General features: G+C 41.7%; 1 protein-coding gene across 1 annotated transcript in view; it reads right to left on the reverse strand.

Moving 5' to 3' along the window:
• NUP93 (nucleoporin 93) overlaps positions 1 to 26,489 on the reverse strand; it is a 105,817-nt gene that overhangs the window by 75,811 nt on the left and 3,517 nt on the right. Inside the window, exons 2-3 of the mRNA XM_037516406.2 lie at positions 11,494 to 11,686; positions 4,409 to 4,526 (exon numbers count right to left, since the gene is read on the reverse strand). Of these exons, the coding sequence (XP_037372303.2) occupies positions 4,409 to 4,526; positions 11,494 to 11,686 (311 nt within the window). The remainder of the gene's footprint in view (positions 1 to 4,408; positions 4,527 to 11,493; positions 11,687 to 26,489) is intronic.

Raw genomic sequence — 26,489 nt, forward strand, 5'->3', positions numbered from 1 at the left:
ATAGTTAGTTACCTTTAAAACTAGGTATTCAATATTTTAAAAAAGGAAACAATTTTTTTTTTAATTGAAAAACAGCTCTACAGAAATCTCACAAGCACATTACAGAATGTTAACCTGTTTGGAGAGTAACCACTACCAAGCTGTGAAATCAGACGTGGGTAGCCAGCCTCACTTCCCAAAGGCCAGAAAAAGAATGGTGAGAATAAGATCAGGTACTTGGTTCAGGTTTGCAGTTATTGGAACAACTAGCAATGCTTCATGCAACCATGTACCAGGTGTGAAGATGTTTCATTTATTAGTTAAATTACAGCTTTAAATTTTCTGACACTGTAAGTGTAGTAAGTTGAAGTGTGTCCACCCAAAAGAGATATGTCCAAGTTCTAACTTCTAGTCCCTATGACTGTGACTTTTACTTGGAAATAGGGTCTTTGCAAGGTAAAGGTAATTAAGGATCTCGAGATGAGATCATCCGAGAGGATGCAGGGTGGGCCATAAAACCAATGCCTGGTATCCTGATTAAAGAAAGGAAAGGTACACCTGACGTACACCTGTGAAGATGTAGGCAGACACTGTGAAGATGTAGGCAGACACTGGAGCTAAGCAGCTACAAACCAAAGAAAGCCAGGACCCACCAGCAGCTGGAAAAGGATTCTCCACTAGAGCCAAACTTAACCTCCTTTTTCAAAGTTCTGGCCTTCAGTGCTGTAAGGGAATATGGTTCTAATATTTTAGGCCACTAATTTTGTGGTAATTTGTTGTAGTAACCCTAGAAATCTAATATGAATTTATAAATAATAATATTATTGCCAAACCTATTGTATTTGATTCCTAGACCTGCCACAACAAATTATTACAGCCAAGTGCTGAGAAATTGCAGCTCCCATTTTTATGGCCAACTCAGACTATTTCTGCACAGTCTTCTTGATATGTACATGTCATCTAGTGAAAGAAAGCCCAGAATATAACTGACTTGAATAAATTTGTACTTTATTACTAGATTGCACATTATCAATATACATTAGGCCTGTTCAGATCAAAAAACTATATTGTCAATAAAGGTATTACAATAGCTGAAAAAATGTCCATCAAAAAGCATATCTGATGTTTCTAAAAACAAATAACTGAAAATGTCCAAGTTTACTTTTCTTGAGTAACCAACATATCATGAGAACAAGAGTAGGACTGACTACTCCATGCTAAGGGCAAAAGTTGCCTTGGCTCTTAATATTTGACTAAACAGAAAATCAAATAATAACATGATTCTACAGTATGCAGGGGATGTTTAAGTATAGGTCAAGTGAGCCATACAGCATAACTTAAAACTTCCAACCCTATCAATAACTAGAGTCATCTCAGATCAAGCCAAAGCCCCAGCCCTTTAAAAGTTAAGCTTTGCTTTGGAAACAACCCAAATGCCCAAAAATAGATGACTGGATCAAGAAGATGTGGTACATATACACCATGGAATATTACTCAGCATTCAAAAAAGATAAACACATGCAATTTGCAGCAACATGGATGGCGCTGGAAGGGATCATGCTCAGCGAAATAAGCCAGAAAGAGAAAGAAAAATACCGGATGGTCTCACTCATAGCAGGAATCTAGAAAACTTAAATAAGGGACCAGGAAAATGAATAACTATAAGAAAGTGAAAATCAAAATCCACAAACAACTATGAACCAGAGACACTCTATGGGGGGTGGGGGGCAGGGATGGGAGGGATTGGGGTCAAAATAAGGGGGCTGCAATTGTATGGGGAATATAAAAATAAAATTTATTAAAAAAAAAAAAAAGTTAAGCTTTGTGGGGCCTCCCCAGTGGCGCATCGGGTTGAATGCAGCGCTGTGAAGCGGTCCACAGTGCCGGTTCGATTGCCAGCCAGCAGCAGAAGTCTCTGCAGCGCAGGTTCAATTCCCGGCCAGCTAGGGAAATTCCCACATGGCACGGCAGACCTCTCACTGCTCCTCTCAGTTTCATTCCTTCTGCCTGTTCTGCTCTCTGCTCTGTCTCTGGTGAATTCTCTGTACCCCAGTGCTTGGACAGATATATAAATCTTTAAAAAACTACGAAAGGAAACCAAATTATTAAAAAAAAAAAAAAAAGTTAAGCTTTGTCCTTTTAGCCTTTGTGGGCAAGAAGAAGTTATAGAGGATTCCTTTTAAAACTATTAAGTGGGCCTCCCTAGTGGCACATGGGGTTAAAGTCTCAGTGCTATCAAACTATCACCAGCCACTGAATTTGGTCCCCAGCCTGGGAGCTGACCCACATGGTGCAGCAGACCACCTCTCATGTCTGCTCCCCTCAGCAGTGTATTTCAGTGGATACGCCTGTTCTGCTCCCCATTCTGTCTCTGGTGAATCCTCTCACCTCCCGCACCTCTGGCCTATACCCCAGTTCTAATATTCATAAATTAAATAAATTTATAAAAATCTTAAAAAAAAAAAAAACTATTAAAGTCCTAAATCTTTACTTCAGGTCCAGATGACCAATTCATCAAAAGTCATCTTGGATTGACCACTTTGCATTTCTGAAGCTATTTCAGAAAAACACATCTGAGGGGCAAAATTTTAAAATGGAAGCATCCTTTCCCTCAAAGTTCAAAGATTTCCCAGTGATACAGGACTAAAAACATAACTCAGGTTCGTTCCAAATTAAGAAGCTCTCTTTGATGTGACTGAGCAAGTATTGCTAAGAAACCATCTAATGGGGGTGTTGCAGAGTGTTCCTGCATTGAGCAGAAGGTTAGAATAGATGATCACTATGACTCAATGCATTTACAGACTTGTCATTAATACCACAAAGCAAAACTGGAGTACCACATGAGTGGAAATTTATGAAGTATATCACTAAATGTTGCTGAGGATCTCAAATATGACAAAGAAAATTTAAAGAGCAGATAATTTTTAAAATAAACTTCTTTGGCATTTTAAACATTAAAAATGCTCAAACTGGGCCTCCCTGGTGGTGCAAGGGGTTAAGCACAGCAGTGTAAAGATGACCGAGGCCTCTGCAGCACGAGTTCGATTCCCCAGACAGCCAGGGAGCTACCCACATGGCACAGCAGACCTCTCCTGTCTCACCCACTGCTCCCCTCAGCAGTGTATTTCAGTCAGTCTGCCTGTTCTGCTCCCTGCTCTGTCTCTGGTGAACCCCAGTTCTTAAAAGCATAAATAAATAAAAATCTTTAAAAAAAAATTAAAACACTCAAACTTCAGACTTCAACAAGGGCCATTTCTTTCCACACTGCTAGGGAGTATATGGTGATTACTCAAATTAATTGTACTCTATCCCATTCACCCATCTCATTCCTGTTAAAAGTTTTTGTTTATAGAAAGCATCAAGCAGTTGAAACAGAAGGGGGGTGAGGGAACAGCTAAAACTAAAAGCATGAAACTGGAAAAGCTGAATTTCCACGGTCTGGAATACATCAATAACAGAAAATAATGAGTATCTAGTTATTTAACTCTCAACTTAAAAGTACAGGATATTAGGTTTCTGATTTGGAATAAATGCAGAATTGGGGCCATTAGAGGGGTTAAAATAGTTTTGGGGAAGGGTCGCAGAGAGTATTAACTTAAATTGATACTCAAATACCCAAATAATAACATAATAATAACCCATTTGTACTAAGATTTGCCTTTGGAGGAGCTTTATCCTTTCATTTCAGGATAAAACAAAAATAAAAATGGCATGCCACTGTCCCTTCCCTCTAACTCAAATGCAGAGTTACAATTCCTCAAAATTAAACAGACCACAAGTTTTGTCCTTAATAATTCTGCTGCATGAATGAGTGTGCACGCGCGCGCGTGCGCGCGCACACACACACACACACACACACACACACACACAGAGTTCTGATTAGATTAAAATAGCAATCAATTGTGCCAGTGGCATGTTAGGTTAAATGAGACTGCAGTGCTCTATTAGACCATTTCCTGGTGCCACTGATGCAGCCAAATACTTCTTAGAATCAATGAGTAGGTTTCAGGAAATAGTACTCTACCTCTGTGCCAACCAATACAGGCAAGATGTAGAAAAGAAATGTGGAAGAAGAACAGTAAGATTATTTGCGTTCCAGCAGAGAAAGCAAGAGAAATGTAGAACTAATGTCTGTGCTTTGGACCAAGGAAGGAAAAGAAATCTATTCTCATATTTATAATCATCTAAAAAGTGCAGGTCGGAATTGCTTTCTTAAACTTAGCCTCATGCAACATTCTGAAAATAACCCAATGTTCCCCACTATACCTTTAAACCTGAGTCTCTCATTCTCTTACTATCTGAGGAAGAAGAAAATTAACAAAGAAATGTGGAATTCCTAAATCAGCTGGTCAACAAAAGACCAGGCCTCCAGCCTGGCTGCAAGCTCTGGGTTCCACCTGTATCAGTCCTGACACTTGGCTGAGCTTACCTGGATGTCTGTATCCTTCACAGGCTCAAGAGGTTCAAAGGTGGTGGCTGCACTCAGACTCTCCAATCTCTGGGAGATGTGGGATATGTCAAGTCCTCGAGAACCAAGGAGAACTGACCTACATGAGGATTCAGGGAAGAGAGACAGAAGAAGGATTAAAACATCTACTATGCTTCTTAATATACTGCAGAGCGCTTTTTTATGCAAACCTTCATAAATACTGCCCAGATACTTTTATATGGTCATTAATACCCTGTTATGGGATAGAAATAATAGAGCTGGTTTTATTTCTACAGGTGTATCACCTGGAATAAGACATACTATTACATTTCATAGTAAGACACAGAATTCTAATCGGGTCTGAAGTAGTCAGGCCATGACGACAGGCTAGACTGTTCCAAACGCTTTAAAATAAAGAAGCCCATGAGATAGATGCTATTATCAACCCTCATTTCTGGATGGAGGAACTAAGGTCCAAAGTCACAAGGCCAGGAAGTGTCAATGCCAGGTCATCAGCTCGAGAACAAATTCTTAGCCACCATCCTGTATTTACAGCCTTTGAAAAGACAGATATAATCACAAAACTTTAGAAGTTTCAGGAGTAACTGTGTCTAAACTTTTAGTTGAGTTTAAACTAGTTTAAATTAACTTTTAGTTTAGAAGTCCAGAGCAACTGATTTGCAAAGTAAAGTCAAACCAAAATCTAAGGCCAGCTCTTCCATGGCATCTTGTCAAAAGCTAACCACCATGTGTAGAACATCTGCCATTTCCCTCTCTGCTATCCAGTTCAATAACAAGAGCCTGTTATCTGACCAACAAATGTTTTTGTAGTGAAACTGGAATGATAAAGCTGGCTTTATTTCTACTCATCTGGGGCAATGTAACAATGAAGAGTCAGGGATAGGAAGCCAAAAAAAAAAAATCACAAATTCTCATTCGTATCTAGAACACTCCCTGGAAGACAGAAACTTAGGAGAATTCGGTTGATTTTTTTATTGTTGCTTTTGGATTATGATTATTTAGTAACAAAAATCCCACTAACAAAGTTTTGCTTTTTTTTTTTTTTTTAAATGGGCACCAAATTACTTTATTTGAAGTAATGGTACAAATGAAAGATTTAAGTAGATGTTTTGGCACAATTCACAGAAAAAGTAAAGGTAACCCCAACATGCATGCACTGCCTTGGTGACCAGAAGTGTCCCCCCTGGCTATGGGAAGGCAGCCGAAGGCTTAGCTAGGCTGTGGTCACTTTCTCGCAGAAAAGAGATCTTCTGCCACGCCAGATTCAGGGGCCTCCATCTTGCACAAGTTGGTTACGTGGTCACCCAATTCTTTGATGGATTTCACTTTTTCATTCAGGTAATGAGTCTCTAGGTGGTCACAAAAATGGGGATTGTTTTTGTCAGTGGCCAGTTTGTACAGGTCCAGTAGTGAGTGATTCACGCTTTTTCCCAAGTGTGATGCACTCTCCACTGCACTCATCCATTCTCCCGGCCAGCATGGTCCTGAAGGGCAAGGCTCAGCCCCCTCCACAGCTGACACTGCTGGCTCACTTTCTTGATGGTGTCCTTTGAAGCATGAGTTTTTAATTTTGATTAAGTTGAATTTATTTATTATTGATTCTGTCACCTGTGCTTTTGGTGTCATACCTAACAAAGCTCTGCCTATGTTTTCTTCTGAGAGCTTTAAAGTTTTACCCCTTTACATTTAGGCCTGTGATCCATGTGGTGTTAACTTGAAGTAGGTTTCCAGGTTCATTCTTTCGCATGTAGATATCCAGCTGTCTCAGCATCACTTTTGGAAAAGAGTATTTCCTCATTAAATGGACTTGGCACTCCTGTTAAAAATCAACTGATCACAGACACATGAGTTTATTTCTGGACTCATAATTCTATTCAATTGATTTATATGTCTTTCCTTATGCCAGTACCACATAGTCTTGATTACTATAGCTTTGTAGTAAATTGTGAAATTAGAAGTCTGAATCTTCTTCCTTTCTTCTGCTTTTTACAGATTTTGGCCATTCTAGGTCTCCTGCATTTCCATGTGGAATTATGGATCAACTTGTCAATTTCTGCAAAAAGTCAGCTGGTATTCTGATAGGGTTTGCATGGAATCCATTGATCAGTTTGGGGTATATTAACAATAATGTTAAGTCTTCTGATTCATGAACATAGGCAGTTTTTCACCTACTATCTTTTTTTTTCAAAAATTTATTGATTTATGTATACAAGAACTGGGGTACAAGAGGTGTGGGGGGGGGTTAAAGGATTCACCAGAGACAGAGTGGGGAACAGAACAAGCAGACTGACTGAAATATACTGCTGAGGGGAGCAGCAGTGAGTCAGGAGAGGTCTGCTGTGCATGTGGGTAGCTCCCTGGCCGGGGATCCAACTGCAGTGGATAGTGCTGCAGTTGCTGTGGCTAGCTTCATAGGTTGCATCTTAACCCCTAGCATCACCAGGGAGGCCGTCACCTACTATCTTAAATAAATGAGAGAATACTATATGCTCTTCTTCACCTTGCATTTTTTACTTAATAGTATGCCCCGGAATCAAAACTAGAATTAGAATTATATAATTTATATGGTAGTATATATCTTCATTTTTCTCCACATGGATATACTACTCTTATTCAACCAGTCTCTACTGATGAAATGTTAAGTTGTTTCCAATTTTCGCTACTACGAATATTGCTGCAAAGACAATCCTTGTGCATATATTCTTTTGTACTTTTGCCAGTGCATATCTGGGATAAATCCTCCAAAGTGGAACCACTGGTACATTCACTAGATATTGTCAAAATCTATCCCACAGGCACTATACCTCTGCCAGTGATATGTGAATACACCAGTGCCCAGCAATTTTAAGGAGTACCAAGGTTGAGAACCTTGGTTATTAGAATTATTGGAAGAGAAGATCATATAAGTAGGTGGTGGCTACAGGAACTGCACAGTGCAATGTGCGTGCAAAAGCCATGATGGGGGAAAGAAACGGAGGACTGATGAAGGAGGTAGGGAATCTCGGGGAGGCATAGTTTTATAGGTAAAGGATATATCAGAAACGCTCCTGCCTTGGTTTCCTTTAGCCAGGCACATTCTCCTGCACAGAAGGCCACAAAGACTGGACGCATCACTTTGGACACATCACTTTGCCAAGCTTCATTTTTCTCCTCCGTTATATACAGGAAAAAATCCCTTCCTCTCCCACCTCTTAGGCTTGAAGACTTGTCACAAGAACACCTAGGCCAATCCTTTGGAACTGAAAAGTGCCATACAAATGTGGGGGATTCTTACTGACCAAGCTGCATTTGAATTCTGATTCGGTCACTTGATATCTGGCCTTCCTTAATTACAAAATGGAGATAATTACACTTATTTCACGGGGTTATTTTAAGGAGAGAATATATATGTCATGTAAAGTATATAAAACATGGCAGTGCTAGTGAATAGAAAGTACTTAGAAAGGTACGTTACAAGTAAAGTGTCATCTGCTGTGTGACGTTGGACAAATAAATGTTTGCATATACTTTGCATGAACATGGAGAAAAGTGTGAAAGACTAAGCACATTAAACCCTGGTTACCTTGGAAGATAAAGTTAGGGAGAGAACATGATTGCTGGCTTTTTCTTTATATCCCTCTACTTTGTTTGCCTTCAGAGTTTGAATGGAAAAATCCACTGAGGCATCTCAGGTGGGAAAAGAGGGGGGGATGCAAGCAATGATGAGCACCCAAGGACTTCACAGACACTGATAATATTATCTAAACTGTGCGATGCACACCAGGGTACTCGTTCAGTGTATTATTATTTACAGCAGGAGTCAGCAAACTTATTGGGTAAAAGGCAGACAGTAAATATTTCAGGTTTTGCAGGCAATACAGTCTCTAGCATAACTACTCAACTCTGCCATTGTAGCAAAAAAGCAGCATAGACAATATATAAACAAATATGTGTGGCTGCATTTCAATAAAACTTTAACAGGCAGCTCCCTGGATTTGGCTAAGGGGTCGGAGTCTGCCAAACCCTGATTTACACCTTTATATGTGTTATACATATTCTTCTTTATGTGTGAAGAAATTTAACAATTTAAAAATATCAAACACACATGCAAAAAAGCTACCAAGTCTGTTCCCTAAAATGAGAAATCCAACAAAGTATATTTCAAACAGAAGAATTCAGCACAATTCCATCTTAAATCTGCAATCTAATCTTAAAGACAGAATTTTCTTTAAAAATTTATTTCATGTAAGAAAATTTTTCCTACTCAGTTCTCTCCTCTGCCCTCATCCTGTACTAAAATATTCACATCACACTTTATGTCTCTGTCTATTGAGAAGATGGAAAAATACAGTCATTAGTTCTTTGATTTCTTTTTAAGCACCTGCCCCGCCCTATTCTTTCAATGTTTCAACTTCCTCCACCCAAAAATAATAAATTTAAGGTAGAAAGAGATGAGGAAGAATGGAAATTTACAAGAAAGAGAGTCTGAATGATAATTGTTACCAAGAAAACATTTTCCCTTTTTTGCTCTTAATAAGCTGTATAGCCGATGCAATTAAATTATAACTATAGCAACTCAGCTGGCATCACAGCCCTTTCACTCCAGCAGCATCTTTGCACACAAGCACAGAGCCTGTATGTTCAAGTCTGGGGGTGACTGCAGGCAACCAGGAGCAGCAGAAAGAAGCCAGCAGGAAGAGCACAGCAGCAGAAATGTCTAAAGGTTGGTTGAGTATTGGGAATAGCGGGGACCAGTTGGTGGCAATTAGCTGCAAGTCCGGATAGCAAAAAAGCCCGTCCAGCCAGTGTTCCTCTGACTTGCCTTAACCAATACCGTCAGAACCAAAATTAACCAATATTTTAAAAAAGTAAAAATCTGTGGTGGCCTGTAGAACAATTTCCACAACATCCTTACTGACTCAGCAGAGCAGCCAAATCTTTCAGCTATTAAGATTAGTTGGGAGAAGGATGCATCCTCATCTCTGTGACATGTATTAAGTATGCAAAACAATGTCCCCACATTAATATCAAGGATCGAAGACTGCAAAGATGACTGACAACGTTCCATACAGAATTTTAGTAGATTTGTTTATTTTTTAAAGATTTATTTTGTTTCTTTATGCATACAAGAAGTGGGGTGTAGGGGCCTCTCTGGTGCCTCAAGGGGTTAAGCATCGCACTATGAAGCAATCTGCAGCCTCTGCAGCACGAGTTCAATCCCCGGCCAGCCAGGGAGCAACCCACATGGCGCAGCAGACCTCTCCTATCGTGCCCGCTCTCCCCTCAGCAGTGTATTTCACTCAGTCTGCCTGTTCTGTTCCCTGCTCTGTCTCTGGTGAATACTCTCACACTCCGCATTTCTGGCCTGTACCCCAGCTTTTGTATGTATAAATAAAAATCTTAAACAAAAGAACTGGGGTGTAGATCAGAGGTGCAGGGGTGAGAGGATTCACCAGAGACAGAGTGGGGAACAGACAGGCAGACTGACTGAAATACACTGCTGAGAGGAGCAGCAGGCGAGACAGGCGAGGTCTGCTGCACCACGTGGATAGCACTGAGACTTTAATTCCTGCCACCAGAAGGCCCAGAATTTTAGTAACTTTCGAGAGCCACTAGGGCACAAATAGCAGTTCCCCTCCATTCTCCCATGGCCCTCCTAATAGGGCTAAAGGAGTCAGTGTAGGGTAAAGAAAATATCAGGCTTTTCTGCCCTTCCGCCGTCAGGATAGATGATGGATCCTTGTCCTGAATGCATGCCTGATGGCGGGCACCTGGAATAGGGTGTGGGCATAGGTAGATGGGATTCAGCTGAGCTAAGACTGTGCTTTTTTAAGGGCGGCGTCACGGGGTGATGCCAGCAGCCCCAGCCAGCAGCAGCAGAACCTGAAGGAGAAGCTGAAGCAGAAGCAGAGAACGCCAGAGAGCCCAGATAGAGTAAAGACTTGCTGGGGGCTGGGAGGCCTGCCAGCCTCCCAGCCCCCCAGCCAGCACCCCTGCCTGCCATATGCCTGGTGAACCCCAATAAAAGACCTGCAAATCCACTGAGGACTCTGACTCCTCCTTTACCCGGTCTGCATGGGATCAGAAAACCTGCACTGTGGCCAGTCCTGCCCCTATAGTCAGTCTGTTGGGTATGACTCTTGGCTCACTGCTTGCCATCTGTGTGACCTTAAAGAGTCATTTGCCCTCTCTGAGCCTTAGCTGTCCAACTGTAATATGAAGAAAACAGTTCTAATGTTAGTTGGAAGGTTTAAGCAAAATTTTAAGTCCAGCCAAATTTCTGATGCAAACTAATCAGTAAATCACATTTCTTATGAAAAGTACAAGGCTTCTGTTTCTGCTTCTCCAGATTATAAGCTCCTTAGGGATAAGGGCAATGTCTGATTCAGATTGTAGTCCCAGAGAGGGCCCAGGCCTGGCACAGTGGAGACCCCAAGCACATGTTTGTGGAATCAACAGCTCAATTGATGCTGGGGGGCAGCAGCTGCCACGGGTCACAGAGCTGGTCAGCACTTTTCTCCAGCTGCACGCTCTTGGGGCTCACCCATTTTCCTGCTCTACAATCAACTGGCAGGCACTGCATTTCCAAGGCCTTTCAGAAGCAGCCTCTGGGGTCACTGGCAATAAGCAGACAGAAGCACTCCTCATTTGGATGGCCAGCTTCTCGTCAGTGCTCATCAATGTCTTCCAAAATGATCTTAAAACTTTGCTCAGTGCTGAACACTCTCTGGCTTTGAAGGGAACACCTATCTGTGTGGCCTCCATTTACTAATCTACTTATGAGAGGAATTTAAAACCCAACAGTCAGTGAACCCAACCAGGAATGACTGTGACAAAGCTCTTCTGCCCCACCCTGATCTCTGTCTGTGGTATGGGCTCATACTTTGATCAGACAAAGGCTGGAAAACTCAAGAATCAGGGAAATAAGGCGAGGCTGCAGATCCATTCACAAACCTCTGAGTTCCCGAGAATCTGGTTTGTGTCTGTCATTTATAGAACTGCACCCAAATTCAAGGCAGGAAAGAAGAAACAGATCCTGCCCCTGAGCCACCCAGTACCAGTGCTGCCTCCCCACCAGTACTCACGCCTTGACATCTGCTGTCTCCTGGGATGTGCGCGTGAGGGTACGGGAACGCAGGCGCTCTCCCGCCTGCTGGATCTCCTGTAGGTTCCGTTCCACATGGGGAAGCTCTGAAATGCCCTCAGTCTCAGCAGCAAGCTGTTCAGCCTGCTGAAGAAGCTCGCCAAACCCCTCAGTATCCATTGGAGATGCAGAACCTAGACGGGAAAAAAAAAGAAGAAATCTAAATCATGGGAAAGACAGGCTTCAAACACTGCCTGAATCTGTTATAAGCTTAAGGAAACACTAGGACTTTTTGTAAACAGACATGAAGACAGCTCATCAACAAGCAGGATTTGTTCCTGAACATAGCCCAAGAACAGGCCTGACAGAGAAAATGAATCAGACTGTTTAAAAAAAAAAAAAAAAGATTTCTGTGCATATGGACAGCCCCTAGATTGATTGCTGCCACCAGAACAAATGCAAAGATATTAAGCCACAGACCAGGACTCCTGCCTCCTTCCACCAACTCAAGACAGACGAGGAAATAGAGCTATGCTGGCAACCTCTGGGAGAACAACAGAACAATCTTTTTCTCCCCAGCCCTACTCCTCTACCTGTTTTAGAAAAACCACCATCCAGAGGGCCAGCCAATTTATGAAGCACTTATTTCGTGATTTTCAACAACTCTGTGAGGGCTCCTGAGCAGACAAGACAAGCAACTCCAGCACGGAGCTCAAGTCCATACCTTGAATGCTCTGCTGTGACGTGGCTGAACCCAGACCAGAAGAACACAGGTCTCCTGACAAAGCCCATGTTATTCTCATACCTGCTCCTTTACTAACATAAAAGTCAGTCTTCCTAAATTCATTGCCAAGTCTCCCATTCACATATTCTTTAGCTTACAAGGTTACTGACAACAGACACCTGTCTGCTTGTTATGGATGACATTCAGGATATTATACTTAATTGTCACTGTACTTACTACTTTCAGAAATTCCACTAATAATTATACTAATTGGAATAGCAGCTGGCTTCTAGACGATGAATATTATTAGCAAGATCACCTGTTTCCACAACAATTAACCAAGGAAAGCCCTACTAACAGTGTTGATATTTAATGGATATATTTATGAATCATATATGCTGCACTACCTTATATAAGATTCTCCACCAGAAGGATGTTTTAACTCCTACCATTATTTAAATCAGAAGATAAACAATGGCACCACCATTAAAAAAAAAATTTACAGGGCCTTTCCCGTGGAACAGTAGAGTGCTGGGTTGCAAAGCTGCCGGCAGCCTCTGCAGCGCTGGTTCGATCCCCGGCCGCCGGGCGAGGGTCCCGCATGGTGCGCAGACCTCTCCCCTGCCCACTGCTCCTGCTGGTCCACTGCCCACTGCTCTCCTGCTGCCCACTGCAGTGTACTTTGTCAGTCTGCCTGTTCTGTTCCCCGCTCTGGCTCTGGTGAATTCTTTCACCCTCCCATGCTTCTGACTGTACCCCAGTGCTTGTATAAATAAATAATCTTTATAAAAAAAATTTATACTGCAAAAAAAAGGTTATCAAATTAATTATTGAAAAAAATAACAGTTTTTAAGTAGTAGCTCTTGTTTCTATCTTTCTTCTCTGTCTTAAACCCATAGTTACATTACACTTTTGAAATTCCACTGGTCTAGCACTGTAGTTAATATAATACAAAATTGTATCTTAGTTATGAAACATAAGTTAATGTTAAAGGGGCACTATTACCGGGCCTCCCCTGGTGGCGCAGCGGTTGAGCGCTGGGCTGTGAAGCTGCCTGCAGCCTCTGCAGCGCCGGTTTGATCCCCGGCTGCTCCCCCGCCACCTGAGGGAGGGTCCCACATGGCGCGCAGACCTCTGCCGCCCGCTGCTCCCCTCAGCAGTGTACTTCGGTCCTTCTGCCTGCTCTGCTCCCTGCTCTGGCTCTGGTGAATTCTCTCACCCACCCGCGCTTCTGACTACACCCAGTGCTTGTATAAATAAATAAATAAAATAAAAAAATTTTAAAAAGGGGGGCACTATTACCATAATAAATCCAAACAGGAGAATAAGGACTTTTTAAAATAAGCATTAAATGGTATTAACTTTATTTATTTATTAGATTTATTTATTTATTATTTATACAAGCACTGGGTACAGTCAGAAGCGCGGGAGAGTGAGAGATTCACCAGAGCCAGAGCGGGGAGCAGAGCAGGCAGAAGGACCGAAACACACTGCTGAGGGGAGCAGCGGGCGGCAGGAGAGGTCTGCGCACCATGCGGGACCCTCCTGTGGTGGCCGGGGAGCAGCCGGGGATCGAACCGGTGCTGCAGAGGCTGCGGGCAGCTTCGCAACCCAGCACTCAACCGCTGCGCCACCAGGGAGGCCCCTATTTATTTATTTTTTTTAAATATTTTCTTTTTTTTTTTTTTTTAAGATTTATTTATTTATTTATACAAGCACTGGATACAGTCAGAAGTGCAGGAGGGCGAGAGAATTCACCAGAGCCAGAGCGGGGAGCAGAGCAGGCAGAAGGACCGAAGTACACTGCTGAGGGGAGCAGCGGGCGGCAGGAGAGGTCTGCGCGCCATGTGGGACCCTCCTCCGGTGGCTGGGGAGCAGCCGGGAACGAACCAGCGCTGCAGAGGCTGCGGGCAGCTTCGCAACCCAGTGCTTAACAGCTGCGCCACCGGGGAGGCCCAAATGGTATTAACTTTAAAGGCAAGAGTACAAGATTAAAGCAAAACCAGGTTAGCTGAAGCAAACATGAAAATACTTAAGATATTATAAAGTACTAAGCTGACTTTAATCTTCAGACCAAAATTTATATACACAATAACTCTACCTAAAGTTTTTCAATAATCATAATTTGGGGGTAGAGGATTTAATATAACCAGGCTATATGGGGCAATCTCTACTTGTGGGGAAAAAAGAGGATGGAGAATTAGGAAAGTATTTTCAGGGACAGAAAAGGAAGAAACGGAAGAGTATTTTAAAACAATACTTCTATCTATCTGGTGGTAAAATGTTTTTCCTCAGAAACTTACAGGGCCAAAGACATTCTACTAACCACCCAAAACTCTTTTTACTCTACAATAAAAATAATTTGTCTGACAGAGCTCAGGAGATGAAAAAAATTTTTTCTCGTAAGAAAAATTCTGGAACCCTCTGAATAAAGAATTGAATGAAGCAAAACATTTTGATGTTTAAAAAAAAGGAAGAAATAAAGCTAGTAGTTCACTTCAGTGTCAGACAAATTCAAAAAAGAGGAAATACTTAACTTCTCAAACGATTCCCTCATACAAAGGTTTAAAGTGACTTGAGTAGAAGTCAACAAATGCAAATAAAAGTCATAATTTAATATGATCCAATAAGGTTTTTAAAGTTAATTATGTAGAATAATTTTGGCTGTGGTAAAATAAAAACTAAGTTTCTAAACATCCTAAACTTAATAAACCCCAAATGATGCTTTAACCTTTCACCTACAAAATCTTCTCCTTGGCCTGCTGAATGTGGAGACACCATTATTCAGTTCGCGAGCCAAACCCTTGAAAGTTTCCATGACCCCATATCCAACTGACCAACAAATACATCTACCTTCGAAATGCATGTAGAATCTACCTCACTCTCCCACCTACACCATTCCAAGTCACTAGATTCAACTCTCTGTGGACATCTCCCAGCTGCAGCTCCTTCCTTCCATCTGGCTCCAGTCTTCATCTGCAGTGAGGTTACCCAGAGCCTTTAAAGTAGGTGAGATCACTTCACTCCTCTGCTTAAACCTCCTGTACAGGCCAAAGCCCAACAGTTGTCCTACCTCTCCTGACCTCAGACTTACTTAGCTTCAGCTCTGTTCCCCTTAATTTCCTAAACTCCAGCCACCCTGGGGCATTCTCCCTGGTACCCCAGTGGTTCAGGTACATTCCTGCTGTAGATTCTTTATACTCTATTTTCTCTACCTGAAAATGTACCAACCCCAGATAGGCTGATGGCACATTCCCTATCCGTTTCAGAGCAACTCTCACCGTGTCTCTGATGCCAACCTAGAACATGATATTAAAAGAGCAAGCCACAACCACCCCAAGTACTCCCCCACCTCCTTGTCTGTCACCCCACCACAGTGCAAGCTGCACAAAGACATGGATTTTTGTCTATTTTGTTTATGCTCCTATTTGTACTCCTAGAACAGCACCTGGCACACAGTAGGTACTCGTTTGTTCAATGAATAGGAATTTTATTCTTCTGTTGGTGAAGAGTCAGTCTGTCCTTCTCAAAAGCTTCCTACAATCCCCTGCCAAATCAGCACCTACTGGCAAGCAAAGACCAGAGCAAACACATTCCCTTCCGACTACCAACTGATACTTAACGTTTGTAAGGCTGTACAGCATAAGGCAGAGACAGTATAAATGGCATGAATTCATATCACACTTGGTCCAAGCTAGTGCTTTTCCTCTAAGTACCCAAACAAAACCCAGTGGTATTCTAAAAGAAATAGCCCAGTTTTTAGGTGAATAGAATCCCAAACCAAAAGAATATACAGAAGGAATTTTGCTTCATGACTTAAAATAGAAAATAAGCTTTTTCCATGTCTGAAAAAAGAGGCAGACATAAAATACCTCATTTGGGAAAAATTATTTTACAAAAAGAATCTTGAGTTTACCAACCTATTTTGATATAGTTATTGTTCCATTTTGTAAATTTTTTCAAGTTTATGCTTTAGTTCATAAATTCAAGGACAATTTTTGTCCCCTCCACAAAATAAAAATCAACTTCATTATAAAACATGTGGGTTAAACCAACCAAAAGTCAATGTCGGTGGACTCTTGGTTCAGGATACTGAAAATTGATCATGTAAATAACTTCACTAGCTTTGTCCAATAAGGAGAACTAAAATGATCTGAGGGGTAGAAAATGAAGTCCAAGCTTTGTGTTGGGAAAATCTGGCCAGGACACATGCAGAGTCTGGTCACCAGCTGCACCTCTGAGGAGCTACGGAGGTCAGGGCCAGGAAGAAGTCACACTGAGATCCCACAGAACTCTGGTAAGGAGAGTCAAAGCAGCAAACTGGGGCTTGAGAAGAAAATGCCACAAGGACAGACTCACAGCACCAGGGTTCCTCTCTTAGCAATGAACCTGAGCCTGATGGTGAAAGGCTTTGGGAAACCCAACAGGTACCTCCAAGAGTACCTCAGGATGGCAGGGCCCTGAGCAACAAGCTGCTCTCCCGTGCCATTTGGCAGAAGGCCTACTGAGCCTCCACAGGCTTCCTCAAGCACCCAGGTGATGGTAAGGCTGAAAATGAAAAGCAAACATCGCTGTAGTTAGAAGGCAGGATTGATAACCCTTGCTGCAGAGGAAGACAGAGGGAAGCTTCTAGAGCTGGTAATTTTCTGAATCCTGTCTGGGTGCTATTAACAGTATGTTCAGGGCCTCCCCGGTGGCGCAGCGGTTGAACGCTGGGTTGCGAAGCTGCCTGCGGCCTCTGCGGCGCCGGTTCGATCCCCGGCTGCTCCCCGGCCCCCGGAGGAGGGTCCCACATGGCGTGCAGACCTCTCCTGCCGCCCGCTGCTCCCCTCAGCAGTGTACTTTGGTCCTTCTGCCTGTTCTGCTCCCCGCTCTGGCTCTGGTGAATTCTCTCACCCTCCCGCGCTTCTGACTGTACCCAGTGCATGTATAAATGAACAAACAAACAAACAAATAAATAAAAACATGCCTCTATAAAAAAAAGTATATATATATATATATATATAAAAAAAAACCAGTATGTTCACTTTGAGAAAACTCACTGAGCTAGACTCTTCTTTTGTGTACTTTCTGATGCGTCATAAACCAGTGAGTCCATCCCCCTCCCCCGGCCCCCGCCAACAAAGGACAATGACCCACTGTTTTTTGGAGGCTGTAGTAGGACACCTCAATATGCTAGATATGAGGGATGCTTTTAGTAAGACGTTCTCATGATCCGTATCTCTTCACTACACCTACAGGGTGCTAAGAAAACTAACTAGAAGTAGTAGTTAAAGCCCACAGCTTTACAGAGACAGCTCCTTCTCAGAGTTAAAATCAAAGCCTGGGGAAGCTTCTATTTCCTCAAACTGGTCAGCATTTACCTGTTCGTCAGTATCCAAAAGAAAATGTCACTTTTGAGTATTACCAGCATTCTTAATTGACGGGAAAAAACACCCCCCTGTTGCACATAGGATGAAATGAACCAAATACAAGGACAGAGCAAAAATGCATCAAACATTATCAGTTTGCCTACTGTAACCTTGTGTCTAAATTCTCAGTGTAACCATGTTAAATATCTAATCAAGCCAAAAAATAGAATAGTATAAGAAATGTACTTGGCTTTTGTACCCAATTCCTGGCACCCTGGCATGTCTTGAGTTAAGTCTTTTGTAACTCCTGGGAGCTCCTTTGAACACACCTGTGCTAACGAGGTAACTTGCAGGGAGATCTAAATAGCCTCAGGTAGTGCTACTACCACTGACACCAAGTGATTTGATGACTAGAACTTCTGGCCCCGCCCCTGGAAAGGAGAAGGGGGTCTGCAGATTAAACTCTATAAAAACTCCTGAACAATGAGATCTAATGAGCTGCTGGGTTGGTGAATGTATCTACATGCTAGGAAAGTGGCACACCCCAAATTCATGGGAATAGAAGCTCCTGCACCCAGGACCTGTCCAGACCCTGCCATACGTATATATAACAGGACACTGTATGATAATGCCCTCTATATATTATATATATAACATTTGTAGCTGGTTTAACCGGTTATATTTATATCTTTAACTGGTTGTTCATCTGTATCCTTTACAACAAACATGAACATTTCTCTGAGCTCTGTGAGCTAACTCAAGTATATTAACCAAACCCAAGGAGGAGGTCATGGAACTTCTGATCTCCAGCCAATCAGTCAGAAGCACAAGGGTAAGAACCTGGACTTACCACTGGCATCTGGGGTGGGGGAAGGGTGTTTTAGGGGTGCCATCTTAGGGGACTGAACTTTTAACCTGTGGGATCTAATGCTGTTTCAGGTATATAATGTCAGAATTGAGTTAAATTGTAGGACACTCAGCTGGTGTCCAGAAAATCTGAGAACTATTTGACACCATAGAGCCAGAAATTAAATAGTGCTATAGACTGTGAGAACACTGAAAACATACAAGACTGTTTTCTCCTTAACTATTAAAAACTGCTTAACTATTCAACTGCTTAACTATTCAAACTGCTGAGCACTTCTAGGCCAATTTAAATAAGTGTTCTCAAAGAGTAGCCTCCTCAGGGTTCTCAGGTAGCTATACTATTCATGCTTACTGTATTAAAATGTCCACACATTTGTTTTTTGGTATTATTATACTACTTATTTCATTGTCTTCTTCAGTCGTACTTTGAAAGCATCAGCCGCAAGTAGAATAAATCTTACCACTTGCCCAGGGCTTTGTAACTACCAAATAAAGGAACCCCTGGGTGCTTTTTTAATTTTTTTTAAAGATTTTTTTATTTTATACATACAAGAACTGGGGTCTAGGCCAGAGGTGTGGGGAGGTGAGAGGATTCACCACAGACAGAGCGGGCAGCCAAACAGGCGAATCTACTGAGATACGCTGCTGAGGGGAGCAAGGGAAAGACAGGAGAGGCCTACTGTGCCACGTGTGCCAGCTTCCAGGCCAGGATCTAACTGGTACTACAGGGGCTCGCAATAGCTTGATAGCTCCATGTCTTTAACCCCTACATCACCAGGGAGGCCCCCGAGTACTTTTTTTTAATTTTTTAAAATTTTTTTAAAAGATTTATTTATTTATTTATTATTTATACAAGCACTGGGTACAGTCAGAAGCACAGGAGGGTGAGAGAATTCACCAGAGCCAGAGGTGGGGAACAGAACAGGAAGAGTGACGAAACACACTGCTGAGAGGAGCAGCAGGCGTGGCAGGAGAGGTCTGCGCACCATGTGGGACCCTCGCCGGCCGGCTGGGGCTCGAACCGGTGCTGCAGAGGCTGCGGGCAGCTTTGCAGCCCAGCGCTCAACCAATGCGCCACCAGGGAGGCACCCAAGTCCTTTTTTTAAAGATCACTGGGTCATCCTGGAAATGGTTGTTACTCACTAGTTCTCTCATATATGATGTTACTTCCAGGCCATACTCCCTGAAGTTAGCACCTTCAGAGCCTCAAAGTTGACAGAAAACAAAGGAAAATATGAAAGAGTCTAACAGCCATTCATTCTAGACCTGTCTACCAAACCCTTTCCCAGTTTCTAGTCTTTGACATGTATCCTAGTTTAAGGGGCAGCAAGCTTGTTGTGTAAAGGGCCACACAGTGAATATTTTAGGCTTTCTGGGCCAGTCTCTGTGTCAATACTCAACTCAACCCATTGCAGTTTAAAAGCAGCCAGAGAGAACATGTAAACAAATGAGCATGTCTGCACCCCATGAAACTTTGATCACAGCTACTCAAATATGAATTGCATATAATTTTCACAAGTTAAAAAATGTTATTCTTCCCGCCCCCACCCCAATAATTTAAGGGCATAAAAAATCTTAGCTTGGTGAAGCCAGGGGTTAAGTGTCAGCACTATGAAGCAATCTGCAGCCACTGCAACACATGTTCAATCCCCAGCCAGGGAGATGACCCACATGGCACAGCAGACCTCTAGTGTCTTGCCCACTGCTTCCCTTAGCAGTGTATTTCAGTAGATCTGGCTGTTCTGCTCCCCACTGTCTCTGGTGAATACTCACCCCCCACACCTCTGGCCTACACCCCAGCTCTTGTACACATAAATAAATCTTTAAAAAAAAAAATCTTCTTAGCTTATTTGGTCCACAGGGCTTACCAATCCTGGCATAACGGTTTTGAGCTAAAGCGTGAACCCTGGTACTAGCCATGTGCCCATGGCAAAGCTAACTCAACTAGGTCTCAGCAGTGAAATGCAGTTATAAAGATTAAGTGAGTGACAATAGGCCTGTTGCTATTCCCCTTCCCTATTTAAACTGTTTATTTGGAGAGTATATTTGGGGAAGAAATCTGTTTTGTAATTGATAAAATTTGTCCACTAAATGTCTTTTGAGCTGAAACACAGAATGTTAGTAGGAACTCACTACCCTTTTCATGTACAATGAAAAATATTAAACCTTTGTGAATTTTTCCTTTCCCTTATCACCAACAATGCAAACAGCCCAGTTATCCAAGAAATACAAAGAGCTGAAAGAGATGAAAGGATAAAGACAAAGCCATCCATCTTTTCTTCAAAGTCAAAGGAATCTCTCTCCATTCAATGACTTGCAATGGGGAGATGACACCATTTTTCCCTGAAGAATTTCAATATATCAAACAATACTTATTACCATTCACTGTGGAATTCTAATTTGACCACACAACCAAATATCTTTTAATTACAAAGACTCTGAAATCTGACAAATGCACATTTAGCACTGCTGTAGTTTTTATATATATCTGGATGTTGTCAGAGGAGGGAATTTTATGTACATCAGAAAAAACAACTCATGCTATTTACACTGCTTTTCTTCAAAATGTACCACTTCTTTTGATTATTTTTAAAAATGTAATGTGACAATGAAACAAATCCAAAAAGAAATATTTTTAATACAATGGGTAAACAGAAAAAAACTGGACTTGGAGCCCACATTCCTGCTTCAAATCTAGAAATGTTCACTTACTAATTGAAGGTGGATCAATTTATGCCAGGATAAAATCCAAATCTCTTCTCTGAGTCTCTTCATCTATAAAAAGATAATCCCTACCTACTTCAAGGGGTTGATGATATAAAGAAATATTTCATAAACTCTACTGGCTTGCATCCTTGTAAAATGCTATTTTACGTTTTTTCCCCCAAAGCTGCCAATTTGGCGACATTTTATCATTTAATTATAAATATCTCTACTTCAAACAATCTTCTAGTAAATATTTGATGTTAAATTACAATTTATTTAATCACAAATTCATACCATTCAGTAAGAATTCTGGAAGACAGTTATACTTTTCAAATATATGTTTCCCAGTATCAAATACGTTTTTATAACAAATTCAAATTTCCAGTGAAGGTGTGATTCAAAAGAATTTAATATTTAATTTCAAGTGAAAATCTTGCCCTCAAACGTCACTAATTATAAACTATAACAAGACCAAGACAATAACAGTATTTATTTAACACAAAGATCAACAAGTAATCTTAATCAAACCATCAAAAGCTTAAGACTAGTGCTCTTTCTTCTTTTGAATATATTAAGTATGGTTAAATGACAATATCATTCCACATTTTATTATACCTGTCAGTTGTCAATTACAACAATAACTAAAAAGAAAATTGTATCTTAAAGCATATTGTTTCAGGCCCTCCAGAAGAGGGAAAAGATGATCTATTAAAAAAAAAAAAAAAAATGCTGCATGGTAATTCTTTACAGTTCTGTGAGACTGGAAAAAAAAAAAAAAAAAAACCCAAAACAGAGCTACTCATTACGCATAAGATAGACTTCTGTATAAAACAAAGAACTAAAATAAATTACCCTAGACAGAAGAGAAATTAAAGACCTGGGTGATTCAGTAGTAGTACCAGCCTGGGTGACTCAGTGTTTGCAGTAGGAAATGTATAGTATCAGCTTTCCTGGTACATAAAATACCACTTATATTATTGCAACTTCAATGAGCAAAGAGAAGCAAGTTTGCACTACACAAAAACATAAAGTATCCACATGGGTAACTTTCTGATAAACTCTTAGCTGTCCAGCCTGTATCTGCCCCCCCTTAGTCCCCTGACCCTGGCACTGGTCCTCCCTCCTCTAGGATCCCAGTTTCACCACCAGTGAGATGTCGAGGTTACCTCAGGTGATTTCTAAGGGCCTGCCTCCCGTAAAGAATCTTCAAATATGGGCAATTTGAATCTTCACAATATGTCCTCAGAAGGAGCTGCCCATTTAAGGTTCTCTATACAGAACCTTCAGAATGACAATGGCCATGTCCCACAACAAACAGGCAGATCTACAAGTCTGCCCCCAAAGGTCTTTGGCTCTAGGTCTTCTCTCTACATCAGAGGATCTCTGCTGGGAGCAACTTGCCCTACAAGTTATTAGGCATTATCTGGAGACATTTTTGGCTATTACAGTTGGGGAAGAGAAATATCTACCTGATATCTAGAGGATAGAGGCCAGGGGTTCTACTAAACATCCTACATTGTACAGCATTTTCTTTGTTGTAGCCTTTACAACAAAGAATTATCTGGCCCAAAATATCAAGTGTTGAGGATGAGAAACCATGCTATAAACCAAGGAAAGCTTCTTGTCCTGAGGGCCACGTATCAGGAACATTAGGAGCTGCTGGAAACATGCATCCTCTTTTTTCTAATGTAGGAAAAGCACCACAGCGTCTATCAGATTCCAACAAGTCTGGCTCCCCCCACCCCCCAATCACCAAAAAATCTTAAAATTACTCTATATGCAGAATTATCCCTTGTGAATTTTCACTTATGGTACAATCCATAACAGCAAGGGAAAAGATGAACTACACCTACACAGAACAATGTATTTCACAGATACAATGGTGAACTATAGCAGCAACTATGCACTTCACCTCACAAAAAGGACACAGTTTGAATTCATTTATAAAGATTTTAAAAAGAGGAAAAACTAAGATGCTAGAATGCTGAACACTGGTTATGCGCTGGACAGCTGGGACTGAAGACTGGTTGGGAAGAAGCACAAAAGAACAGTCTAGGTACTATGGGCTGAAACGTGTTTCTTCAAGATTCATATACTGACATCCTAACCCTCGAAAACTGGTAATTAGAGATGGGTCCTTGGGGAAGTCATGAGGTTGAAATAAGGTCATAGAGGGGGGCCTCACAATAGGGTTGGCTTCCCTTCCTCTAAACATTCACCCCATGCATATTCACACAGGAAAGATGTGCAGACAGAGCAAGTGGGCAGTCGCCTACAAGCCAGGAGAGGCCCCGCCAGAGCCCACATGTGCTGGCATGGAAGATGAGATAGTTTTGCTTTCACAGATCTAACATGCTGATCTCAGACTTCCAGCCTCCAGACCTGTGAGAAAACTTCTGAGTTGTCTGAGCCACTTGGTCCATGGTGTTTTGTTACAGCAGCCCCAAGGTAAGATACCAGGAAACTAGTAATGTTCCTTCCTATCTCAATGTGGGTGGTGGTCACATGACAGAGTATGTAAAAATTCATCGTGCTCCCTATGTTTACAGCAGCACTATTTATAATAGCTAAGCTTTGGAAACAACCCAAATGCCCAAAAATAGATGACTGGATCAAGAAGACGTGGTACATATACACAATGGAATATTACTCAGCATTCAAAAAAGAAAAACACATGCAGTTTGCAGCAACATGGATGGAGCTGGAAGGGATGATGGTCAGCAAAATAAGCCAGAAAGAAAAAGAAAAATACCAGATGGTCTCACTCATAGCAGGAATTTAGAAAACCTAAATAAGGGACCAGGAAAAAGAATAACTATAAGAAAGAAAAAAATCAAAATCAACAAAAAACTATGAACCAGAGACACACTGGGGTGGGGGGCGGGGAAAGGAGAGACAGGGATCAAAATAAGGGGGTTACAATTGTATGGAGAATATAAAAATAAAATTTAAAAAAATTCATCGTGCTATGCAGTTAAGGTTTGGGCACAGTTTTTATAAAAAATAGCAAGAAACAACTTAGCATGACAAGAAACTAAGCATTACCTCTGTAGAACAAAGCTAAGAGTTGGGAGATTTCTGCTTTTCATTCTATACCTCTCTTTGTCTGTTAATACCTATATTACTTTTCCCCCAAATAGTTTAAAGCTTAAAGTATTTTGTAACTTTATATTTTTTCCCATTGCTGCAACAATGCCCTGTAACAGCAATTAGAGTCTCAATACAGTCACCAACAGCCAAAAAGCCTTCCACAAACCTTGCCAAAAATGTTTAAGAACTCCTGGGCCTTCCTGGTGGCACAAGAGTTAAGTAAGTCTCAGTGCTATCAAGCTATCGCCAGCCACTGCAGCATGAGTTCAATCAGGAAGCTAACCCATATGGCACCGCAGAACTCTCTTGTCTTGCCCACTGCTCCCCTCAGCAGTGTATTTCAGTAGTTCTGCCTGTTCTGCTCCCCACTCTGCCTCTGGTGAATTCTCTCACCCCCTACACCTCTGGCTTATACTCCAGTTCTTGTATGCATAAATAAATAAAAATAAATCTTTAAAAATAAAAATGTCTAAGGACTCCTTATTTTCTAAATTCTTCTGTTGGCCTTGTAAGGCTCACCAAAGCTTAATTCCCATCTTCTTTCCTTAACAGTTATTTATAAGGTATCTACCATGTGCTGTAGACTGTTTGTTTAGGACACCAGGGATGAAGCTGTGGCAAAAGAGGATAGGGTTCCCAGCCTCAAGGAGCTTATGTTGTTTATTAGGAGACATATAATAAAAAACACGTAAACAAACAACCCAAATGCCCAAAAATAGATGACTGGATCAAGAAGATGTGGTCCATATATACCATGGAATATTACTCAGCATTCAAAAAAGATAAACACATGCAATTTGCAGCAACATGGATGGCGCTGGAAGGGATCATGCTCAGCGAAATAAGCCAAAAAGAAAAAGAAAAATACCGGATGGTCTCACTCATAGCAGGAATCTAGAAAACTTAAATAAGGGACCAGGAAAACGAATAACTATAAGAAAGTGAAAATCAAAATCAACAAAAAACTATGAACCAGAGACACTTTTAGGGGGGTGGGGGCGGGAGGGGAGGGATTGGGGTCAGAATGGGGGGGCTGCAATTGTATGGGGAATACAACAATAAAATTTATTATTAAAAAAAAAAAAAAAAAAAAAAGAAAAAGAAAGGGGAAAAGATAGAAAGTAGTATTTGTGCAACACAATCAAGACAGTCTTCAGTTCCTCCCTGGTGGCACAAAGGGAAAAGTTTCTGCACTATGAAGCTATCTGCACCCACTGCAGCCACCCACATGGCACGGCAGACCTCTCATATCTCGCCCACTGCTCCCCTTAGCTGTGTATTTCAGTAGATCTGCCTGTTCTGCTCCCCACTCTCTCTGGTGAATCCACTCAACTCCCCCACTTCTGGCCTGCACCCCAGTTCTTGTATGCATAAATAAATATTTTTTTTTAAAAAAAAAAAAAAACAAAAAACAAAAAAAAAAACAAAAAACACGTAAACAAATAGACACATGATGCTATGTACTGATAAGTGCTGCAAAGGAGATAAAACAGGGAACTGTGGCAAAGTGGACAGTAGGATGAGGTGTCCTGAGAAGCTCCTTTTAAAAGGAAACCTTTCAACAGAGACCTGAATGAAACATGGGGGGCAGCTACATAGACATTTGGGAGGAAGGATGTTGTTGCAGAGAAAAGAACGGATGCCAAAGCCCCAGGAAGAATCCTAAGAGCCTTTTCAAAGGCCCCCAGCGCTGTGAGAACAGATTAGGGGGAAGAAGGGCATGAAGAAGCAACAGGGAGACTCATGAGGAGTCTATTCTATCACCCCGATGTGATCAGGTTATCACCCTGGATCAGGGGCGAGGGCAACAGTGTAAAAGGGACAAAAAATGAGTCTGATTTATGTATACATGTTTTAAATAGCTTTGGTGTAGAAATAAACTGCTGGAGTAGAGGATGAGGGGAGAAGAAGAGGACAGCGCCATGGAGTTAGGCCTGAGTAGGGAGGAGCAAGATGCTGAAGTCAGGGAGGCGTGGAAGGAGGCAGGTGTGGACATCGGAGGGATGGGTGAGGGTGACATGAGATTCAGCAAGCAAAACCCGGGGCAGGCAGTGGCACCCAGCTCAGGAGATAAGGGCTGTCATTATTCCCCCAGTCACCAGCTCCTTCTCCAAGTGGCCAAGCCTCACCTTTCCAAAAGCAAGTCCACCACAATGGGGAAAACGAGGAGAGGGGTATAGAGAACTCTGCATGATCTCTCATATTTTCTGTAAATCTCAATTTAAAATTAAAAAAAAAAAAAAAAAAAACTCTCCCACC

The sequence above is a fragment of the Talpa occidentalis genome, unplaced genomic scaffold, assembly GCF_014898055.3.
Source record: "Talpa occidentalis isolate TD23 unplaced genomic scaffold, MPIMG_talOcc4v2.1 talOcc4.17, whole genome shotgun sequence".
Taxonomy (NCBI): Eukaryota; Metazoa; Chordata; class Mammalia; order Eulipotyphla; family Talpidae; genus Talpa; species Talpa occidentalis.